The 16,469-nt window shown below is 35.8% G+C and overlaps 1 protein-coding gene across 1 annotated transcript in view; it reads right to left on the reverse strand.

Moving 5' to 3' along the window:
- DOCK9 (dedicator of cytokinesis 9) overlaps positions 1-16,469 on the reverse strand; it is a 107,967-nt gene that overhangs the window by 16,528 nt on the left and 74,970 nt on the right. Inside the window, 9 exon segments of the mRNA XM_009333332.1 lie at positions 183-289; positions 2,122-2,179; positions 3,915-4,130; positions 4,272-4,385; positions 5,044-5,226; positions 5,541-5,678; positions 9,794-9,909; positions 13,820-13,956; positions 15,781-15,828. Coding sequence (XP_009331607.1) covers positions 183-289; positions 2,122-2,179; positions 3,915-4,130; positions 4,272-4,385; positions 5,044-5,226; positions 5,541-5,678; positions 9,794-9,909; positions 13,820-13,956; positions 15,781-15,828 — 1,117 coding nt within the window.

Here is a 16,469-nt window from a genome sequence, read left to right on the forward strand (position 1 = left end):
ATTCTCTAAAGCTGGGACAGCTCACAGAATTTTTTTATTTCAGTTTTAGGATAAGAATAGTGGCTAAGAAAACAATTATAATATCCATCATGTTAGGCAGCCTCCGGACTGAAACACAAAACTTGGAAAAAAAACCCAGCACTTCCATGTGCATCAATTCTAATACTCTTATGTTTACTTACTTCATTGAAGTGAACATCTTGCATTCCAACATCCTCCATCATTGAAGCCTCTTCATCTATATTAGGTGTGATTACTCTGAAAGCAGTACAACCTTGTCTAAACATCCCTGTCATTGAAAAATAGACAAATTTACTTTTCTCCACCAGGATAATGTTAGGCCATTTTGTGATGCTGGGTAAGGCAGAAGCCATATTTAAATACACTTACCACCAAATTAATAAATTTAAAAAAAAAAAAAAATCCAGCCTCCCACTGCATGATTAAATTACTAGACTTCACATTACTGTGTAAGCATAAATAGGTTTTAAAAAAACCACAAATGTTAATATCTGGACGACTCTTATCTAAAGAAGTAGTGTCTGAATCTTCCTATTTTATCCTAAACCTGTGTCTAATCTACCCCACCCTAAGTCTGAGGTAATCAAGGTAAGTTTTACAGTATTTAATTAAACCGGCGTGAAGTCATGCTGGAACTGCGTACACGAACAGGCCCTGACATATCAGCTTCCCCAGTCTGAACAACATGAATGGACTGACATCAACCATACAAAATGATCAAAGGATGGCAAACCAGATTATTCAGCTGTAGATACAGGAAGTCAGTCTAACAAGCAAGAAAAACACCCCAGCAATCTAACTTCCTTTACTGAAATAAGTATTTAACAAAAGTGGGTTTTAGAATGTTCTAACATGAAACCTACCTCTTTTACCCATTCTGTTTAGCTCTTTTTTATTATATCAGATTGCTGAACTAAGAAATCAGGATTTTTGGCCAAAACCTGTATTAATTAAAGCTTCAAGAGCAATCAGTAAATACTACAGAAACACAAGGACTTGCACATATTTATTTCACAGCTCATTCCTACAAAGATTCTTTCTGCTCGGGTGGGAGTCTGACCACCAGAGGTTTTATTGAAAGATTGCCTCAAATGCATGGTTTTGCTGTGCTCCTGGAAATACCACAGGTAGAAGTTCAACCCTCTATATTACTGAGAGGAAATAACTTTTATGTAACAGTAGACAAAAATAGCAGATCACCCAAAGGAATCGCAAATTAATACAGATTATGGCTAGTTATCAGTTAGTTGTTATCCAAGAGGACAAGCAACTTAGTTTCAGATTTGGTCTCAGAGAAGCTTCTGAAGTCATTGGGGCAGAGGGGATAGCCTATACACTACACAAGTATCTGGCAAGAGGCACAAAAGGAACAGAGGAAAAGCATCTTGTAGACCCATGACTTTGCTTCATTTTGAACTGTCACGCAAAGGCAAAGCTAAAAAGCTGTGAACATCAACCTGTCTGCCTACAAGAACAAACGAGCTCAACTTGATAGTCAGTCTTAACAGATTTCTGAAATTTTCTTCTAGAGATCTATTTTTCTTAATAAAAGCCATATAATCTCTTATTTTCTCAAAAACCTGACTGAGAACTCTTCTGATCCTATGGATGAAAGACAGTTTTCTACCCTATCTCAAGGGTCATCAGAAACCTGCTTTTACAGACAGCTGCTAGCACAGAACACCAAGACAGGTGAAGCATTCTGAGCACTATTATCACTGACTCAGCATCTGAAAATTTGTATAAATTTATTTTGACTTCTCTGGCAATGCCAGGTTTCCCTATGTGCAGTGAGAGACTACTTGCTGAACAAGAATATTCACTGATAAGTTTGCTTTAGAAAGTGTCTGACTTCAGCTATTAGCAGCTGTGGTGCAAAATTAAAATTTTTACTTTCCTAAAAATTTTATTTTACCTTCATCTGAAATGCTGCCCCTTAGATATGCAAGTATAGTCTTAAATATGAGTATGCTATCCTGTTAGGTCAGAATTTTTTCCTCGGTGAACACTGAAATACTTACAACTTCCTCAGGGAAACTATTGCTTTTCCTAAACTATAATGAAAAAATATAAACATTAAAGTAAGATTTTGAATCATACCTTTTCGTGTGAGATATTCTGCAACCAGTGCTGCTACATGGACATAGCACATTGCCGCCTAAAACAGAAATAGTAACAATCTTATAAATTACAATTTTAATGGAACTACTGAAAACAAGGTACATAAGAAGAGCCCTAGCCTCAGATAATTTCTTGGTTTTCCTTTTTGTGGCTTTGCAGGAGATGTCCTATGACTGGTGTAAGAATTCTCCACCTCATTTATGCAAAACAATAACTGTGCAAGAGCACTCACTCCTCCTTTACCAGAGCATTGAGTAGCATGGACAGCAGTACACAATCTGAGAGTGACCACACATCACAAATTACAAGGTAGGAATGCCATGCTATAATAAAAACAGGCAAATCTCTTTTTGGGATGTGAAACAAAGGAGCTATTAATTATTCTACTCAACAGTTGATGGTTCTTCTGCTAACCTGTTTTGTCTGCCTTTTGGCTCCAGAACAAGAAAAATGTAGAAAAAGCTGGTGACAGACCATTTGAAAGGAGCAAAACAAAAAGAGAAGACATCTGACCTATGAATGGAATTTGAAGGAATTTGGTTGGTGTAGTCTGGAAAACTAAAAAAGAAAAAGAAGAGGGACAGAGTAGTCTTCAAATATTTGAGATGTTTTATGAAGTTGACACTGACCACTTTTCTCCACAGAAAGGACAGAAAAAAGATGCAAGATTCTTCTTTTACTAAAAAGGTTTAGGCTTACAGCAAAGTCTTACTCTAACTAATTCTCAACTGAACAGTTTACATATGGAGGCTGCAGAATCTCAGACACTGGAGGTAAAGGAAAAAGGTAGATATCTGCCAGAAATTCTCTCTAATTCATACTTCGTATGGGGTTGGGCTTGGTGATTTACAGAGGTCCTCATCTAGTCGTACAGTCAAAGATTCTAAGTTTTTAATCAAAAAATTAAAAACAGACCTGAAAAGGACTAAAAGAGCTTGTCTGCTGAGAGAGTTCCCTTCAAAATACAAGCTAGTAACAGAGCTTGTATATGCCTTCTGTGTTGCTACCACATAGAAGAAAAGAATTCTAAGTACTAAGTACTTAGTACTAAGTAGTAAGACATGAGTAAGACAGCAACTACTATTTCTTGGAGATATTTACCTGCTTACATGATGCTAAAGTTTAACAGACATATTTATGAAATTCAATGATGTCATGCAACGTGATTTACTTTCAGATGGAACAAACTTCCAGAAAGAGACAGAAGTCATTATGTATGCCGATAAAATACTTAAATCAAGACATATAAAAATCCCCACTCCCAACTCTCCTTTTTGCTAGAATTAAATATTTTAACAGCACAGTAAAATCAGATAGCTTTCTTTTTTCAAACAAAAAAATTGTGATTTGTCGATTTGAAGAACATCAGGAGTTTTTTAGTAAGCAGTCTGGAATAGAATCAAGCTAATTCTGTAAAGGCAACTGGAGAGGAATTCAAGGAGTGGCTTTAAGTGTTTTAAAATATCTTTGTTATCAGTTGCTAAGTAGAAGGTCTGTGTCTTCCATGGTTTGCATTGAGCATTTCTGGCTTAGCAGCATGTCAGCTACAGTAGTTAAACATATATCTTACATTAGTAATCAGAAACGATTCACAGATATACTTGGGTACACAAAAACTTATCAACCATTCGAACTAGTCTACTAACAATTCAAAATTTATTAAAAATGCTTATTGTATTACACACTACCAACTACATATAGTACATTCCATTTAAAGAAAGATAAGCTTAAGCTTATTATGAAGCTAAAACTAGTTTGATTTTTTCTCTTACCTCTGAAAGATCTCCATTTTTAACATGTATCCTTGCCATGCTGTCTAACCACGTCTTCCTTAGTTCAGGTGTACTAGCATAAGACTTTGCCAAACTGTACTGCAGGTCTACAAGCATTTCTGGATCATTCTCATGCTCCTTCATCTGAGCTGTAGCCATCAGTACTGTACGAATCCGTTTTGTTAAATCCTTAACATCAGAAGGGAATGTAGTGTGCTAAAACATGGAAAAGTTAGGTTAACTACTATCTTTTCCTATTCTTTCCATAGTAAAAAGTTGAAACATAATTGCAAGAAGATGCTATGAAAGAGTTTTCAAGCATTCTTCTACAGTATGGAAAGAAGAATAAAAACAGACCTTTATAATCCTGTCATTATTGGCACAATTATTGATGATGGAAAGAGACTGCTGAAATCTAGTTCCTCCAATTCCAACAACATCAGCAATTAACTGGCTTACTGAAATAATGACCTTGACAGAAATAAATGACTTGTTAGTGCATATTTCATTAAATACCCTTGAGACATACCTATGAAGCAATTACAAAGGAAGTTTTGTTCTTTTTAATAGAAAGATTATTCCCTTAAGTACAATTGTATTTAGGTTTTTTTTCAAAGTTACTTGTACAATAACATAGGCAAGAAAAAACAGGCTTGTGTAAATTTAATGTACATGCATCCTCTGCTGTAAAGACTGACTGCTAGGTGAACCAGCCAGAGGTCATAAAAGTAGTAAACTATTGTTCCCAGCTTTGTCAGAACACACAATTTTCTATGTATTTGTTTTATCTTAGACTTTTACATGCTTGTTGCTGCATTCTTTTCTTCTTCAGACGTAACAGGGTATGCCATTTAACAATCAAAATAACATCTACAAAACAGAACATTTGCTACTGACAAATAAAAGTTATTTCCTACGAAATACAGGGCCATCCAATTGTTTCTAAGTATTTCCTTGTACTGAACATACTTTTATTGCCATCTTCTTACTCTTAGAGTAGTACCAGCCTTGCTTGAACCCAAAATAATTTCTTTTATGTCTTTATTGAGAGGGCTTTGCACACTGGTATGCAACTGTGCATCTACAAATACAATATTTAAAAAATGAAAAATAAAGAAATTATACTAACTTGCAGATGTGTCCTAACAAAAGACTTCTTCCCTGTGTAATCAAAATTATTTCTCATTAAGAAGTACAGTAACTGTGAAGCTTCAGTACGAATTGAACTCAGTTTGGAATTACAATACTTCAGAATTTCATAGCACAGTGCAGAACACATATCAGCTCTACCTTCATAAAATGTAGAAGGAAACTGAGGAAAAAGTAGAAAAGAAAGAAGTTATTCATTAAAACTAGCTTCAGTTCTTGATAAAATAAGCATGTCAAGAAAAATACAAATATATTAATATTCCCAAACTGTGGAAAAAATAGACAGTTATAGTAGTTCATGAAACAAAACGATTTTTAGAGCAATTCAAAGGACAAGTATTCCATACTGTTGGGATCAGATCAGTCCTTATTCACCAATTTTAATTTGGGATTTTAGTTCTTAAATTTTTACATAGTATATTGTTAACTAAAGAACCGGATAAATACTTGAAAATTAATTATTTTTAAACTTCTTACCTTAAAAATAAGTGCCCTTAAAGCAATGAAGACATTTTTCAATGCTGTTTCAGACTGATTCTTCTGAAGGAAGCAGAGGTATACATCAAATACTTTCTTCATCAGTGGATTATGCCCATGATCAGTCAGTAGTTGATTCTTTAAATTGATAGTGAAAATTTAGGAGTTTTGTACAGGGATGTATTTATACTATTCTAAGAACATAGATCATCCAAAAGGAGGAAATAAAAAAAAAATATATATAACCTGCATAGTATTACCAGGATGTTTAATAATACAAACATATCTGAATTTTAATTAGATATTTCTAACACTACATTAATTTTGCTTATAAAGAAAGTGTTGGCTTCTGAATAGACTTATAGAACACAATTGTTTTTAACAGGTGTTAATTAAATTCACTACTATTAACAGTTCTTTGAGAGGCACACTCAAAGTATTAACACACTTTGGTTACACTGGCTTTAGCAGCTCAGACAGTGGAATTTTCTCATAGCAGTACCTCCTACTACAATGCTCCCCCCCGCCCCAAACCAAACCCCCATCCACTCACAATCTTTCATTACTGTCCTAGAACTGAAACAAAGGGCTCTTAAGAATGAAGACATTAGTTACTTTTCAGAGTTTTACCTGCATCAATATTCCAAAGCTCATTCTGAGGCATGCAATATGCAGGGTTACTCTTGATTTCTGTATCACCAACAGCTGCCTTCCATCCAAACTTTTTTTTTAACTCTGATCTCCTCCAATTTCTCTAGCACAGGTACCATCTGTGCATCTACTTTTAACAGTTCATATTGCTTCTGTTTTGCTCTGGGGACCTGTTTTCTCCCTTTGTCCACTGAGCATATGCACTAGGTTCCTATGGGACTCTAGGACGAAACGACAAGGTCTCTCCTCTTACAAAACACCAAAATAGGTTAATCAATTCAGGGACTGCTCAATCCAGTCCAGGGAGTCCAGAACTGAGAGGACCATGTTAAGTATTGCTCCCTCTGACTCCACTGGCCCTCCAATACGATTCTACTAGGTCTTGCATGTTCTGCAACTCCCCCCTGCACGCTCCACTCTTCCTTGTCATTACTATATACAGGCATCCAACCGGTATGCTACAAGGCTGCTCCATTACTATCTCAAGTAAGTTTTAAGGTAATATTAACTCAAAGAATCTAGTTTAACAAATTTTTTAAAGATTCTTGAGGCCCAGTATAGACCTGGGCTCTTGTAGCATGCCTTAAGCTCTCTCCAACATGGAAGAGATTAACTGCAGATGTCTCCTTTTCTATTCATGGAGATGCAGAAGAAATTCTTCAGGCTAAAGAATTTCAGCAAAGCCCGAGGCATTTCAGGTGTTCCTCAATATTAAAAAAATGAAGGAGGCAGTCCTCCATTAAAAGCCATTCTGATGCTGTGACTTGCAGACCAGAAGACCTCAGTGTGGTTTCAAGCTTTGTGGATGAATAGATACAAATGCTTGCAGGAGACCAAAGATCTCCAAATGCTGCACAGTGAAGCCACAGGCAGGCCACTTCAGAGGAAGCTAGACGTAAATGGTTGGATATAAGCCAGTCAGCCTATTTGGTCACAGGAAAAAGTTTTATCTCTTGGAACAGTATACAGATCTCTGTAGATGACCTAAACCTAAACACCTAACTGCAAGTTCTAAAAGATGGTAAGGCTTAGTACTTCTAGATTTATAGCAAAATAATGAAATGTTGTCTTACAAACCCCTATCCTTATGAGGAAATTGATACAATATTCTTTCTTCAGATGTCCCAACATCAGAGGTAGGTAGTTCACTAAAACCACCTAGAGTAGTAGGAATTCACACAGGATCAGTTAAAATTCTACCAAGAAGCAGACATAACTTGAGATTTCCCTGCTGTAATAGATAACAGAGATCTGGATCCCCACTAGTGAAAGATGATCTTGAGGGAAAAAAGTTGTCTGGCCTTCTATATAATATGCTAATTATTCCCAAAAGAAGCAGATTGGTATTACTAATCTAGTGGCCTTCTACGATGGAGTGACTGCATCAGTGGACAAGGGAAGAGCTATGTCATCTATCTGGACTTCTGTAAGGCCTTTGATATGGTTCCCCACGACATTCTTGCCACTAGATTAGAAACATACGCATTTGACAGATGGACTGTTAGAAGGATAAGGAATTGGCTGGATGGCTGTGTCCAAAGAGTTACACTCAGTGTCCAAGTGGAAACCAGTAAACAAGTGGTGTCCCTCAAGGGTCCATATTGGGACCAGTACTATTTAATATTTTCATCAATGACATAGATAGTGGGATCGAGTGCACGCTCAGCAAGTTTGCAGACTACACCAAGGTGAGTGGTGCAGTTGATTTGCTAGAGGCTTCCCTGTAGCTTGCCATCCAGAGGGACCTTGACAGGCTTGAGAAGTGGGCCTGTGTGAACCTCATAAAGTTCAACAAGGCCGAGTGCAAGGTTCTGCACCTGGGTTGGGGCAATCTCCAGGATCAATATAGACTGGGGGATGAATAGATTGAGAGCAGTCCTGTGACGAAGGACTGGGGGATTCTGGTGGATGAAAAACTGGACATGAGCCAGCAATGTGTGCTTGCAGCCCAGAAAGCTAACTGTATCCTGGACTGCATAAAAAGAAGCGCAGCCAGCAGGTCGAGGGTGGTGATTCTCCTCCTCTACTCAGCTCTCATGAGACACCCACCTGGTGTACTGCGTCCAGCTCTGTGACCCCCAGTACATGAAAGACACGGACATGTTAGAGCAGGTCCACGAAAATGGTCAGAGGGCTGGAACACCTCTCCTATGAAGAAAGGCTGAGAGAGTTGGGGTTGTTCAGCCTGGAGAAAAGAAGGCTCCGGGGAGACCTCACTGTGGCCTTTCAATATATAAAGGGTGCTTACACGAAAGATCGAGAGAGACTTTTTACCAAGGCCTGTAGTGACGGGACAAGGGGCAACAGTTTTAAACTGACAAGAGGGCAGGCTCAGATTGGACACAAGGAGGAATTATTTTTACAATGAGGGTGGTGAGACACTGGAACAGGTTGCACAGGGAAGCTGTGGATGGCCTATCATTGGAACTGTTCAAGGTCAGGTTGGACAGGGCTTTGAGCAACCTGATCTAGTGAAAGATGTTCCTGCCCATGGCAGGGGGGTTGGACTAGATGATCTTTCAAGGTCCCTTCCAACCCAAACCATCCTACGATTCTATGACTTTATGTATTTTAGTGCAGTTAAGAAGCTCCTGATTCTCCTACCTGTTTTGTTCAGATCTTGTAGACTATTCTGGTATGTTCTTACCTACTTTCTCAACATACTACATACAGATAACCTTGAAGGACTGTCATTCCAAGTGTGACGGGCAGCTGATAACTAAAAGATTAGTGTTCATTCTTCTTCAAATCTTTAAAACTAGGTATCTTCATTTTCAATTCTGTCATGAAGTCTGTGGACAGAACCGGTTCTAAACTCTACCTAATTAAATTACTAACAAAAGGAACCTTCTTATAAATAAGCTCATGTTTTCATAATTAGATTAAAGACAAGACACTAAATTTGAATCTTCAAGCAAGGATCTGGATACACTGCTCTAATTAGGGGAGAAACAAGCTAGAGCTATCATCTCTCCTTTTTATAGTTTCACCTTTAACGTTAGGAAAAGCTCAGAAAAACAGACAGGAGGCATATGCAAGTGGGCGTGCTATAAAAAGATTCCACAGGAGAGCTACAGTAACTGATACAATTAAAAAGAAGTCTTATTAGTGGACAAATTGAAATAAAGTTACGGAAAAGGAACACACACATATTACTGTTGATTAATGAGTGACTTAATATAAGAAGAAGCCAAGTTCAATATAAGAGTCTGATAGTGTCCAATTATGAATTATTGTTTTGCCATACAGTAGATCTTTCATCCCACATGGCCTTTAAAAGATAGTTTTACCACTAATATTAGGTAGTCACTAAAGTTTCTAGAAATATTTTTAGGAAGTTAGGATGAGGAAGGAGCTTTTCCCCACAGATTACTGCTGATTAGTAAGGAGTCTGTGTGCAATGTATAACTGAAGCCAAAGCATTTTGCTGTGAGAGGTTATCAGATTTTACATGACACAATAATGAAATACAATGCTAGGAATGCTAAAAATATCATGCTGTATTACTACACTATAAACTATAAATATAATTTAAAAAATATTAATTTTTTTTTTCCTGAAAGATAATTATGGGAGACGTTAACACCAAGTCAAGAACAAACCTTAAAAGCCATTGTGAATAATGATAGAGTATCCAGAATTGTAAGGCAAACTTCAGTGGCAATATTTGCTTCAAGTAAAGACTGGTGAAGAACATCTGCATCTGAATGGCCATAGCCTACAGAAATTCCAAATGAAGTGTAAGTGCTGGATATGCTCATTTAAATGTTTCTTATTTCCAAAAGACTTGCTGAACTAGGAAAAGATTAACAAGTAAAAAGCCTGACAGAAGTTAGTATTCGATACAGAAAAATAAGTCATATGCATTTAAATATTTTTCAAATATGTGCATATAATTATTCTAACATAATTTGCACAAGCTCATAAAATATATTATGCACAAATGTCAACAACAGAAGCATTAAACAGCAGTTAAAACAATAAATGTCTGATGTTTCATACATATGTGTATGTATACACGTGTGTATATATATAAATGTACACAGTTACATATATACACATATATATTCTCAAAATAAGTACTGCAGTAGGATGGAGTTACAGCTGAAAACGTGTCATGGTAATTTAGCTATGTTATAATGATCTCAAAGTCAACCATAAGTCAACCGTTATAAAAATACAAAACACAGAGTTGAAGGAATACAATCATGTACTTATATGCAGCTGAAGACCCAAGTAATTAATTCTGCTCTGTAGCAATATAATGGAATAACTCCAAATTTAATAAAAATATTTTATTGCTTCTAGTTCCATACTATATTTAAATAATTTTAAAAACATATCCTGCTTCAGCACTGGTTATAATACGTTGTTTATATTCCCTAACATTGATCTTTAAGAACCAGATTGACAATGTGCCCTGGTTGCTTTATAAAATATTGGTCTGGATCATGTTTATATGTTAGAATTACCGTCAACTTATTATCACTAAATCAGTGACAAGCGTGACAAACTTGTTGAGTCCAAGAACAGAACAGAAGAAATGACATATTCTTTCACAATGACACCAGGCCACTTCTTTCTGCACCTTCTTCCTTCCCTGGCTGAACTATGCATGCATACCGATAACCACCAGTTTCTTTGGATTTCTACATTGTTTCTGTTAGGAAGTATACACCTCTTTCCTATCATCTTTTGCATTCTCTTCGCCTCCACCTCTTCCTTCTCCCATGTGTTTTCTTTGTGGTTTCAATCCAACTACGTCCTTCACCTCTGTAATGACGGAAAGGAACAACTGGCATTTGGAAGCAAGTTTTAACATAACAGCCGTTTGCCAAATATTTTTCCTTTAGTAAAAGTGTTCTTTTCCTTAAAGAAATTTAAAGAAAAATCCTTTTTCATAGCAATCACCTTTGGGTGACCAGAAATCCTTAAGTTAGCCTGTGGTTTCAGTAATGTTGAAGATACCAAGAGATGACAACTATTTTGAGAGCTGCATTGAGGACAGGGGAAATATTGTTTAAAGAAATAATTTGTTTGCTCTTCCAGATAAGAAGAAAGGTGCAAGGTTTATGATAAATACTAAGTTAAAACTCTAGTCAATGGACAGGACTCCAAACAGTTCAAATTTTGTTCTTCACATAAATAATTTAGGACAAACAAACAAATAGGTCACTGATTGATTACTCTGCATTATTACTAGAGACAGAAGTTTTGGGCAGGATGTCAACTTAAAGGAACACTCAATTCGGTTGAGTTAAAAGACTGATTTAGCAGTGCTTTTTCTATATACAAGCTAAAAACTATCCTTGTTTTAATCTGTATTATTTTAAAGAAGCTAATATTGTATTCTTCATGTATAACTAACACACTGGATTCTATTTTTCACATGTAACTTAAAAAGAAACTATGGAACTACAATTACCACATATAATATGGACATCTGCCTGGACACACACATGAACACGCACCCATACATTCACACTACTGCAGAGTAACTGGGTTTAAAACCATCTGAGAACACTCAAAATGGGATAATCTCTAATGACTACGAGCTTGACAATGATCATATACTGCAATTACAGATTGGGGTATATCTCTTGTGTTTCAGTACGTTTGCATGTCACTATTCTACTGAGTGTCCTCTCCTCCTCCAGCCCCAACAATACACATATAAGTCTACATTCTTTTAGTTTGTATTGAGATGCTTTAGAAATTTGAACAAAGGGCCTAATTTCTTTCATACTTCAGCACAAAACTATACTGAAATTACTCAGAGATGTGAAATATCACTTACACCATTACTTCACTTCTATTCCTTGCTTAAATGATTAGAAAGGGAGAAATTAAGTTTATAATTTACATTTATAGACAACTATCTTGCCAAAGAATCATGATTTTAGAAACAAGTAAAGCAACTATTTCCACCAGATGCATCCTGCCTGTATGTATCCCATACAGGATACCTACAAGATTTATTCAAATTCTGAAAACTACTTTGGATACATGATACTGGCAGACTGACAACTAAACAAAACTAAAAGTTAGACAACAACAAGACCAAAGATACAAAAATCAATTTCACATTTGACATGGCTTTTACAGCAACTTATTTTCACTTTGTAAAACCTTGGTCAGTACAAGGTGTAATATCCTGATATTCATTAAATGTCCAACATTAAAAAAACCCAACACTATTATCACTTCATGTAAAGTTATCTGAATGAGACACCTTCCTTCATAATTTCCTTCAGATGGAAAAGAACAGAAAGTTTCTTTTTACATAAGCATGCATTTATTAAAACCTTTCAGCTCACTGTTTCCTAAAAATCAGTAAAGTTTGCCAAGTTCTGGAAGTATGAAATCTCTTTGCACAGGGCCCAGAAACAGCCATGTTATTTATTTCCCAGAGATTTTTTCTGAAAACCAGTCTTAATCTACAAAGTATTTTACCTTACTGAGTGTGTAGTCATATACTGTTAAAGCTCTTTCTTTAGTGTATCAAAAAACATCTAGAAATCTTTATGATACAGCAGTAGCAGACTTATTACAAGAAAAAAAAAGTAATTTGCACAGCTATATAGTTTTCTGACATTTTAAAATCAAAGAATTGCATTTATTATATTTAAACAGGCACAAAAATGCATTTATAAACAGAGAGGTTTGGTGGGATTCCCCCCCACACACACACTAGACTATGTGGTAAGTCTTGTGCAATTAGGCTAACTGTTGCTTTATATTACAGATAATGAGCTAAAAGATTTTAAGGGACAGTTAGATATGCTTTGGGAAATAAAAGGATGAACACAGTGATCATACAGTTAACTCAAATAATTGCTTTACTGCACACAATTCTTTTCAGTGCCAGTGTTGTATTTTACTGGATTAGTCAACAAGTTTCATTGGTTTTTGAAGCTGAAAATTGAAAAATCGTGCTTCAGAATACTTTACATACAGTATATTTTGCAATTTAAGAGCAGCATGTTTAAAAAGATAGGCCACAAGCAGATTTAGTTTTCAATACAGCAGTCTTATACAAGCTGACTTCAACCTGATTAAATCTTACCATTGTCTACAGAAATTCCAAGAATACTTGATATCTTTCTCACACTGAAAACAGAAAAATCACTTCATTATTGGACGCTTTTTCACTTCCAGACAAACCAAATCATGGGCTTCACAATCTCCGTAGAAATTCTAAGAAACTTATTTCTCCTTGGGGATGTCAAAACATGGAGATATGGTCAGAGTGCATATTTTTACTGTTAGACTAATCATTTATAGGACCAAGTGGAGGGTGGGGGGTGGAAATGAAGCTTAATAAACCAAATAGAAAAAAATAAGTAAATTTTGTAACTATGTGCAGCACAAAGTTGAAGTGCATATAATTAAAATAAATTAAAATAAATTTTAAAATACGTTGTAGTTAACCATGCTCCATGTTATGGCATCAGCCAGCATTGATTGTTCTATCATAAAGCAGGGAACAGACCATCGACTGATTCCAGCTATTCGTTTGACCTAGAACAACAGAAGTCATTGAAATGCACTGGTGTGGCTCTGGGACCTGTCTCTGGTGTCGTGGTACTGGTTGAGGATGATGAATGTTATCATGTCATGAGACTTACTGTGGTTAAAAGTGAGAGAGTTATCCAGGCTGCTCAGCTGCTGCAATCTGGCATGCATCATTCCTGTTCTGTTACGGGAAACAGGCAATGTCTGAGATTTTCGATCATGAACTATGGATCCCAACCCCTCCTGGTTCCTGCAAGATGGGTGAAATGGGATAGAAGCAAAAGTTAGACATGTCAAACTGCAGCAAGACAGGAAGTGTTAGTTAAGCACAAGAAGTTTTATAGAAAGAATTATAATGCAACCTATTTAATGTTTTATTTATAAAACAAAAATAGGTAGCTTAAAAAAAGCATCACAGCAAACTCTTTCTTAAAACCTCAAAGCATGAAAGCAACAGCACACAAGCAGTCACTCTTGAAGTGCTAAATTTACTTCAGAGCTTTTGAAAACATAAATATTTGAGAACATACATGTTCTGAAAATATTCAGAACCTAAAACCAAATCCTCTATTTTGATTGTAAAAATTTTAGAAAAAAGTTAGAAGGACACACAATGGTAAAATTAGAAAGCATACATGCAACAGGAGAGTAGGAATTAACTGGCGTATTATCATGTACATCTTACCCAAGCAGGAAGGGAGAAGAGCCATATACTTTGTTAAACTTGCAGCAATCAAGTGAAGAAAACAGAAAAGTTATCTGTGTTAGCAATCAGTACAGGCTAACTTCCTATCGTGTACCACCACCAGAGCTGATGAAAAATGAAAACCAGTGCTTGAATTACAGAATTCCCTGTTCCCTTTCATTCTCTGTCATTTGTGCATTTTAAGAGTACGTGCATTGATTGTGATATACTTCAGTGTAATGACAATGTGAACGACTAGAAAGCCACATTCACTGGGAAAATTCAGTATCTCTGCAGAACACCAGATGATTTCTATAGCTTAACGTTTTTAGCGTTAACATGCAGGACACAGACTAAGTGATCAGTAAACAATAAGGAAGTGTAGTAGTCTTCTCTACAAACTAGTCAAACAAATTAGTTTGAAGAATTTTTACAAAAAGCCTGAAAATTAGAGACTCCTGTAAATCCAGAGTTTGAAGTACATTTAAACACAAAAGTTACAATCAAAACCTTAAGAAAGCCAGATTTATTTTGGCCTTTGATTTTTTTAGGGTATGTGAAGAGAGATGAGATTTTTTTCTGAAAAATCTCCAAGGAGGTAGTCAAGTTTGTTGTTTGTAGAAAGAGATTCGCATACAATTAAATCTAAATTAAAATTTAAAAAGCTAACATTTTAGTTAGAATGCTTTACCACCCAAAGTCAGCAACAACTTTCTCACTGAGTTCAAGAGGGCCAGTATTTCAGTCCCACAAGTGTAAGTATTACAATGTCAACCAGAGTGTAAGGCCTAAAACAGGTTGCTATATTTTACTCTATTAAAAAACTACTTCACATTAAAGACCACAATAATGGAAAGATATTCAAATAATTTAGTACATGTTTCTGACTCCCACAGATTTTCTCCTAAACAGCCTTCAATGGGAACATACAGGTATCTAATGGTACTTTGCACTTCAAATTGAAAAACAGCAGCGTTAGAATGTTCACTACTCACCTTTCAGTAAAAACACTATATATAAAATTTCTAAAACATTTCAACAGACATGGTTTTATGGCCAAGTGAATAAACAAAACAATTAAATCATAAAATTTCTTCCCCAAAGACACTATTTCAAGGAAAAAAATGCTGTAAAAGATAGCATTTAAGGGGTGGATTTTAAAGTAATTGATAATAAACACAACACACATATCATTCTTAAACAGATACCAGACTTCCAGACAGGATACATACAGATTTGTTAATATAGTAACCAGTTACTTACTGTTAAGTATCATTTCACAATAACTCTTCTACTCATGCAATTTATTTGTAATAGAGATTCAAGGCATATTGTACACACTATTATTCTCAGTGAACAAGACAGCGAAATTGAAATTCCACACAGTACCTGGCTATGTATCGTTTTCCCATGTACTGGAACTGATGTAAGCATACTCTGCAGAGAACACATAAGTCAGAGAAGCAACACTTAAAACAATCTCTTCTAGATTTATGTACATTGGAATTATTCAATATTATTTTTGTTTAACTTTAAATTCTTATGTCATAAAACTTCTTTATTACTCCCACCCTTAGAATTCCCTTCCAGACCCCAAGCCAAGAAAAGATAAACATGGCTCTTCTGAAATCAGCCACAGATGGTTGTCATTCTGGCAAATTGGGATTAATAGCAAAAGGCACATAAGGCTGCCTCTAGAGCACACCTATCTCAACACTCTGAATCAAAACAGCTAGAGCAAGTCTAACAGTGACAAGGTAAAAGGGACAAATGGTGAAAAAACAAAACACCTTAGAAAACTGTAAACAGTGAGTTCAAGTGCTTCATCTTGTGTAGATTTTTAATATTTATAGAGAAGAAATGTTTAGACTCAACTATCACAGACAAAATTTCATTATATGAAATGAGGCCCACAGTTACAGGTATTTACAAATGAACAGTAATCCAGGACAAGTAACACGGATGACAGAAAAAAACAGATAACCAGGCATTACAGATATACACATATTTTGCAAAATGTGTATAAGGGTTCAAAATAAGGGCAATACGTATTGCTTTTTTTCCCCTTGGTCTAAACT

This window comes from Pygoscelis adeliae, unplaced genomic scaffold, assembly GCF_000699105.1.
Source record: "Pygoscelis adeliae isolate BGI_AS28 unplaced genomic scaffold, ASM69910v1 Scaffold48, whole genome shotgun sequence".
Lineage (NCBI taxonomy): Eukaryota > Metazoa > Chordata > Aves > Sphenisciformes > Spheniscidae > Pygoscelis > Pygoscelis adeliae.